General features: G+C 48.6%; 1 protein-coding gene across 7 annotated transcripts in view; it reads left to right on the top strand.

The window, feature by feature from the left end:
• Nucleotides 1-5,945, top strand: part of satb1b (SATB homeobox 1b) — a 210,205-nt gene extending 204,260 nt beyond the window's left edge. For all 7 annotated transcript variants that reach the window (XM_061915459.1, XM_061915464.1, XM_061915463.1 and 4 more), the window contains 2 exons: nt 1,178-1,387; nt 5,233-5,945. In XM_061915459.1, the coding sequence (XP_061771443.1) occupies nt 1,178-1,387; nt 5,233-5,793 (771 nt within the window). In that variant the 3' untranslated portion in view covers nt 5,794-5,945. The remainder of the gene's footprint in view (nt 1-1,177; nt 1,388-5,232) is intronic.
• Nucleotides 5,946-8,543: the final 2,598 nt, after the last annotated feature.

Below are 8,543 nucleotides of genomic sequence, written 5' to 3'. Positions count from 1 at the left end.
ACCAACCGAGCTATGTCCACCACACAATTTTAAAAGTGGCCTTTCCCATCATTTTAATGTGGCATAGCCCATAATTTTATCATTGCTGTCCATATTGTTTAATGGTTGTCCGCCATATAATTTTATTGTGGTACGCCACATCATTTTACAGTGACACATCACATCTTTTTAATATGCCCCACGACTTAAATTTTACCTTGGTCGTCTGAACCAGTAATTGTTGCCAACCACATAATTTCAAGTAGACTGTCCAGTGATTTTAAATTTGCACGGTACATTGTTTTTTAAAATGGCCCACCAAATAATTTTAATATTCCCCAATACTTTACTTTTTCGTGGTCGGGCATATCAGTAATTGTCGCCAGCCACTTAATTTTAACTGGCCTATCCCATAATTTTAATAATGGCACGGCACATTGTTTTACTGTGGCCTGCCATATCATTTTATGGTCCTCTACTCAATTTTATTGTGGTCTCTCCAATAGTTTAAAATTGACACCCCACAAATTGAATTGTGCCCTGCAATATATTTTTTTCGTGGCCTACCATATGATTTTATCATGGACTGTCCAATAATTTTTAAACTCGGCATGCAATAATATTAATTGTGGCCTGCTATATAATTTTAATTGGCTCGCCACATTATTATATTGTGGTCCTCCATATAATTGAGTTGTGGCCCGCCACATCATGTTATCGTGGTCCACCACATTATTTTATCATGGCCTTTCCCACAATTGTATTGAAGCACACCTAAAAAAGACACTTTCTGGCCAAATGTATTTATTTAAAATTTGACAGGAAATTTTTGCGCAAGCAATTTCTTTTTTTGTTTTGCACTTTAATATTGTAGACTGGCATGCAAAGTTGACAAAATTTTAATGTTTTTGACAAGATCATTCAAAAATATTTTGCAGTCACTCCCAATCCTTTTTTTGTCCACTGTTGCCGGCCGCTACTGTTAAAGACAACAGGTGATTAGATAACTCGTATCACCTGTTCAGCTGTGTCTCTGTCACGAGAGTGCTCTGTCCTCAGCACCATGGACAGAGGCGGTGACCTCTGCTCCTGCAGGCAGCGCTGGCCACACCTCCCTCCACAAATATTTTCTGATGTTCCAAGCGTTCTTTTTTCGGTTATCAAAATAAACACTTAAATATATGTTGTTGTTTTTTAGGGTTGGCTGTGCGAGTTGCTTCGCTGGAAGGAGGATCCGTCCCCAGAGAACCGTACGCTGTGGGAGAACCTCTCCATGATCCGTCGTTTCCTAAGCCTGTCGCAGGCCGAGCGGGACGCCATCTACGAGCAGGAGAGCAGCGCGGGGCAGCAGCAGCACCACGGCGAGCGGCCCTCGCACTTCTCGCATGTCTCGGCCGACCACCTGCAGGTGAGCGACGCACCGAATGCGCACGCCGGCGCTCCCACTGTACCGAATAGCGACTCAAGCCGAGGGTTAGAGCGCTTATGGGCTTATGGGAAAAGTGTTTTCGCAAAAACACCGCGTTACAAAACATCTCTCCGAGCGTTCCTACTTGCAGAGCGGATGAAAGCGGGTCAACAGGGGGCGCCGCTCGCCCACTCGCTTCCTCCTCGAACACACAATGAGAATATTTGAGTGCCGTTTGTTTACACTGATGGCGTTCTCACGCCGCTGCACATCACAATGGAGGCTGATAGCGAACAAATACAACAACTCTTCTTATTGTGTGCGCTTACATACTTTTCCCCCCCTCAAAATGTTTTTGATTTGAGATTGAACACAATTAAATCCGTCATCCATATGAATTAGTGGCATGTGAAAACATTTTCCCATAGGTCATAATTAACTAGGAATAATTTGTTCCAGGTTCAAGCTGTTTCTATTTATTTAGTGGACAAGCAAAGTTCCCTTTTAGGGCTGTATGCTGCCGATTACAATACCGATCATTAGGGATGTTCGATAAAATCGGACTGCCGATATTATCGGCCGATAAATGCTTTAAAACGTAATATCTGTAATTATCGGTATCGGTTTCAAAACGTAAAATCTATGACTTTTTAAAACGCCGCTGTGTACACAGACATAGAGAGAAATAAGGCACCGATAAATAAACCTTTGCCTTCCGGTCCGATCACACAATATCTGCGGCTTTTCACACACACAAGTGAATGCAAGGCAGACTTGGTCAACAGTCATACAGGTCACACTGAGGGTGGCCGTGTAAACAACTTTAACACTGTTACAAATATGTGAACCCGCACCAAACAAGAATGACAAACACATTTCGGTAGAACATTCGCACCGTAACACAACATAAACACAACAGAATAAATACCCAGAAACCCTTGCAGCACTAACTTACTGGACCCAGCAATGTACGCCCCCCGCTACCACCTATCTAAAACTCCGCCCACCTCAACCCCCTAATGCTCTCTCACGGAGAGCATGTCCCAAATTTCAAGCTGCTGTTTTGAGGCATGTTAGAAAAAAAATAATGCACTTTGTGACTTCAATAATAAATATGGCAGTGCCATGTTGGCATTTTTTTACCATAACGTGAGTTGATTCATTTTGGAAAACCTTGTTACATTGTTTAATGCATCCAGCGGGGGGTCACAACAAAATTAGGCATAATAATGTGTTAATTCCACGACTGTATATATCAGTATCGGTTGATATTGATATTGGTAATTAAGAGTTAGACAATATCGGAATATCTGACATCCCTACCCATCATCCATGAGTGATATCGGCCGATACCAATCCCATTCATCCATCCATCCATCCATGTTCTACTGCTCGTCCCTTCTGAGGTTGCGGGGGGTGCTGGAGCCTATCTTAGCTGCATTTGGGCGGAATGTGTGGTACACCCTGGACAAGTCGCAGGGCCAACACAGACAGTGTTGCCGTAGGTTGATTTGGCATATTTTTGGAGGTGGGAGGAAGCCGCAGTCACGGGGAGGACATGCAAACTCCACACAGAAAGATCCCGAGCCCGGGATTGAACTCAGGACAACTCAGGACCTTTGTATTGTGAGGCACATGCACTAACCCCTGTTACACCGTTCCGATCCCATGCAATAACTGTCCATTTTAAAATCTATTCCTGGTGACTGCTACAGAGCTCGAAAGGGCGCGAGACTTTGCAACGCACCGTGGGGCCGTGGTATTTATTCTTTTTGTGGCTAAAGCTTTTGCTTTTGTTGCAAGGTAAAAGTAAAAATGTAATCTCAAAAATAAAATAAAAAAAGAGGCAGCATGGTGGAACAGAGTTGTCCAGGGTGTACACCGCCTTCCGCCCGAATGCAGCACCCCCCGCGACCCCAAAAGGGAAAAGCGGTAGAAAATGGACGGATGGATGGGTGGGTATCCAGTAAGATTGTACAGTATACCGGTATTAGTACAGTACCGCAGTAATAATGAATCATATTCGGTACTATACCACCTCTAAAAAGTACCGCTCCCCCAACAATAATGAATCATATTCGGTACTATACCGCCTCTAAAAAATACCGGTCCCCCAACAATAATGAATCATATTCGGTACTATACCGCCTCTAAAAAGTACCGGGCCCCCAACAATAATGAATCATATTCGGTACTATACCGCCTCTAAAAAGTACCAGTCCCCCAACAATAATGAATCATATTCGGTACTATACCACCTCTAAAAAGTAATGGTCCCCCAAAAATATTGAATCATGTTTGGTACTATACCGCCTCTAAAATGTACCGGTCCCCAAACAATAATGAATCATATTTGGTACTATACCGCCTCTAAAAAGTACTAGTCCTCCAACAATAATGAATCATATTCGGTACTATACCGCCTCTAAAAAGTACTGGTCCTCCAACAATAATGAATCATATTCGGTACTATACCCCTCTAAAAAGTACTGGTCCCCAAACAATAATGAAACACATTCGGTACTATACCGCTTCTAAAAAGTACCGGTCCCCCGACAGTCGTCGTGTCATGCATACGAACAAGTTCACGGCAGAATGGACACTTTTTGGCTCAAAAACGATATAGGTGCAATTATAACACTGAAACACTGAATCCTCAAATTTGTGTCTCAAGGCTGACAAATATGGTATATTTATTTCAACTTTTTCAAAATGTCTGACCATTAAACTATAAAAACAATTATCTTAACTTTGAACACACCACACACATGAATGAATGGCATACTTAGTCAACAGCCATACATGTCACACTAAGGGTGGCCGTGTGAACAACACCAACACTGTCATAAACACGTGCCTTGAAGTGAAACCACACTAAACAACAATGACAAACACATTTTGGGAGAACATCCACACTGTAACACAACAGAAACACTACAGAACAAATTCCCAGAAGTCCCTGCCGCACCAACTCTTCCGGGACGCGACAATATAAACAAGTACAAGTACAAGCGTGTATCTAGTCGATTCTACTATGATCTCATCGATATTTTTTAGCATCACAAGATCTTATTTCATTTTTTATGAATTTATATTATGTTTATAAACTCAGGAAATGTGTTCCAAAGACATGCACCTGGGGATAAGTTGATTGGCAACACTAAATTGGCCTTAGTGTGTGAATGTGAGTGTGAATGTTGTCTGTCTGTGTTGGTCCTGCGATGAGGTGGCGACTTGTCCAGGCTGTACATTTTATACCAAAATGGATACATGGATGATACAGCAGAGGATTGGGAGAATGTCATGTGGTCAGATGAAACCAAAATAGAACTTTTTGGTATAAACTCAACTCATTGTGTTTGGAGGAAGAAGAATACTGAGTTGCATCCCAAGAACACCATACCTACTGTGAAGCATGGGGGTGGAAACATCATGCTTTGGGGCTGTTTTTCTGCTAAGGGGACAGGACGAATGGGGCCATGTATCGTGAGATTTTGAGCCAAAACCTCCTTCCATCAGTGAGAGCTTTGAATGGTTGACCAAATACTTATTTTCCACCATAATTTACAAATAAAATCTTTACAATTCTTACAATATGAGTTCCTGGATTTCACATTCTGTCTCTCACAGTTGAAGTGTACCTATGATGAAAATTACAGACCTCTGTCATCATTTTAAGTGGGAGAACTTGCACAATCGGTGGCTGACTAAATACTTTTTGCCCCACTGTATGATTGATATAAAACACTTGGTTTTCAGCCCTAAGTTATACTGAAGCTTGCAATTGGGAGCATATTTTCCCGGAAATGTTCCATTTTGACGGCGTCCTTCTGCAACCTCCGCAGGCCCAGCACCACCACCAGACCGCCATGTCCCTGCAGCACCCGTCGCAGCCTCTCCTGTCCCAGCAGCCCTTGCAGCAGCAGCCCACCAGCGGGCCCCGCCTGCCCCCCCGCCAGCCCTCCACCGCCTCCCCGGCCGAGGCGGAGGACGACGGGGGCCGCACGGGCGCCCTCAAGTCGCGCACGGGCGGCGGCAAGATCTCCCTGGAGGCGCTGGGCATCCTGCAGAGCTTCATCCAGGACGTGGGCCTGTACCCGGACGAGGAGGCCATCCACACGCTCTCCGCCCAGCTGGACCTGCCCAAGCTGACCATCATCAAGTTCTTCCAGAACCAGCGCTTCTACGTCAACCACCCGGCCAAGGCCACGCCCAACAGCAGCACGAGGAGCAGCAGCAGCAGCCCCGCCTTCGACGAGGACCTGACGGACCTGAAGGAGGGCGGCGAGCTGCTGAAGGAGCTGGACGAGAGCACGCAGACCAACAGCGCCACCTTCTGCGTCAAGACCGAGGAGCATCTCAACCGGGGCGGCCCGGTGGAGCCGGAGCACGAGGTCAAGGAGTAGGGTGGCAGCGGATGCGGTGGCGGCGGTTGCGACGGTAGAGGTGGCGGCGACTGTAGCGACGGCGGTGGTGACCGTGGCCGCGGAGGCAGCGATGGCGGCCGTGACTGTGGCTGAAGTGATTGCGGCGGCGACTGTGGCCGCTGCGGCGGCGATGGCGGCGGCGACTGTGGCCGCGGCGATGGCAGCTGCGACTGTGGCCGCGGCGATGGCAGCTGCGACAGTGGCCGCGGCGATGGTGGCGGGGACTGTGGCTGCGGCAGTGGCGGCGGCGACTGTGGCCGCGGCGATGGCGGCGGCGACTGTGGCCGCGATGGCGGCTGTGGCCGCAGCGACTGTGGCCGCGGTCAAGGCAGCGGCGACTGTGGCTGCGGCGGCGACTGTGGCCATGGCGGTGGCGACTGTGGCCGCGGCGATGGCAGCGGCGACTGTGGCTGCGGCCATGGCGGTGGCGAATGTGGCCGTGGCGGCGACTTTGGCCTGGGCGATGGCGGCGGCGACTTTGGCCACGGCGATGGCGGCGGCGACTGTGGCCGCGGTCATGGCAGTGGCGACTTTGGCTGTGGCTATGGCGGCAGCGACTGTGGCTGCGGCCATGGCTTTGGCGACTGTGGCCGCAGCCATGGCGGCGGCGACTGTGGGCTCGGCGGCGACTGTGGCTGCGGCGATTGCGAGTTGGCGACTGTGGCCGCGGCGGCGACTGTGGTCGCGGCGAAGGCGACGGCAAAGGCGGCGGCGACTGTGACCGCGGCGGCTACTGTGGCTGCGGCGATTGCGGCAGCGACTGTGGCCGCGGCAGCGACTGTGGCAAAGGCGGCGGCGACTGTGGCCGCGGCGAAGGCGGCGGCGACTGTGGCCGCGGTGGCGACTGTGGCTGCGGCCATGGCGGCGGCGACTGTGGCCTCCGCGGCGACTGTGGTCGCGGCGAAGGCGACGGTGACTGTGACCGCGGCGGCGACTGTGGCTGCGGCGATTGCGGCAGCGACTGTGGCCGTGGCGATGGCGACTGTGGCCGTGGCGATGGCGACTGTGGCCGTGGCGATGGCGACTGTGGCCGCGGCGATGGCGGCAGCGACTGTGGCCGTGGCGATGGCGACTGTGGCCGTGACGATGGCGATTGTGGCCGTGGCGATGGCGACTGTGGCCGCGGCGATGGCGGCAACGACTCTGGCCGTGGCGGTGTCGACCCACGGGGGACGTTTTGCATTTTGTAGAAGTTGTGGTGTTCTTCACTGTTGCATCATGGACATAACCTGCACAAAGATCTGAAAAGAAGAAAAAAAAAAGACTGCACTCGATGTTTTACACTGACCAACTTTCGCTCCCAGCTACTGACTTCTTTTTTGTTGTTGTTTTTTTCGTTGTCCCCCCTTTGGGAGGATGTTTGTGTTTACGTGCGTGATGTTGATTTGAACCGTCTCCTTTTTCTTCTCGCCAACGAAATCAAGGACCAAGTAGTTTGACACGGCCTTAAAGACTGCAGCCTCACTCCTTCTTACTGTCATCGCTATTATTATTATTATTATTATTATTATTATTATTATTATTATTATTATTATTATTATCAACTTCGGGGAAAAAGGCGCGCCAGGTGACGACTGATCTGACTCTGGAGCGCCAGCGCCCGGCCCCCACGTGTACCGCGTCGCTATATAAAAGATATATATAATGAATTTATGCCAACAATGCCTTGACCACACGGCACTGCCGCTGCCCCCACCGCCCCCGTCACTGTAACGCCACTACAAATGTGAAAAACGCCATTTTTATTTATGTGCAGTCTTCCCCCCTCCCCCTCCTCCTCCTACGCCGACTTTTTGTTGTTGTTTTTATTTATCGACGCGAAGAAGAAAAAAAGTGTCTTAAAGGTCGGAAACGGAGAAACGTGCTACGCAGGTGGCGGTGGGCGGAGTCGGTCACCTGCCGCCCGGCCTTTTCCTGTCATGCAAAGGAAGGGTGCGGGGAGGACAAACATATGCAATCCGTGTGAAAGCGATCCGCGTCCGCGACGTGTCTTCCTTTGACCAGCTGATAGCGTGCAAGTACAAACGAGCTGTTTAAAAAAAAAAAAAAAAGAAAGACCTTCGGTTATTTTACTACGACTGACTGTTTTATAAGTGTCCCCCGGAATCTGGATCGTCGGCCCCTTTGTATCCATCGGCATCGAACTCCAGGGCCGTTTTGTCGCCCCCCTGCTGGAGCGGAGCGCTCTTTGTAATAAGTGTAAATAGCACACGCTGTCTGTGAGGGCGTACATAGACTCTGTTGTGCCTCTTTCAGTCTTCTCCTGCATCGTGTGTGTCGAGCACCTGTCCTACACCTGCTGGGGGGGCGTGGCCACAGGCGTCGTCCTCACCTGTTGGAGACGCGGGGTCGGTCTGTGCTGGCCTCCCATTGATGTTCTGCTGGGTTTTTGTTTTTTTTCATGAATAAAAAAAAAAAAAGCCAGAGTTTGACTTTTTGTGTGTGTGTGTGTTGGCTGTCATGTCAGGCTGCACAGAACCAGAGAGATGTTTATTCATGCTGATTCTGCAGCCATTCATACTTTACTTCTTTTTAAGAAGGCATTTTTATAAATATGTTTTACAACAGTATTAATATATATGTCATAATAGTACTATGCAACCAATTACAACAGTATTATTACATGATTACAATGGTATCATTACATCAATTACAACTGTGTCATTAACATAATTACAACATAATTATAACATCAATATTACATAAATACAATATAATTATTAAATAAA

The sequence above is a fragment of the Nerophis ophidion genome, linkage group LG11, assembly GCF_033978795.1.
Source record: "Nerophis ophidion isolate RoL-2023_Sa linkage group LG11, RoL_Noph_v1.0, whole genome shotgun sequence".
NCBI lineage: Eukaryota > Metazoa > Chordata > Actinopteri > Syngnathiformes > Syngnathidae > Nerophis > Nerophis ophidion.
The sequence above is the reverse complement of the archived record's forward strand: the minus strand, read 5'-3'. Positions and strand labels throughout refer to the sequence as shown.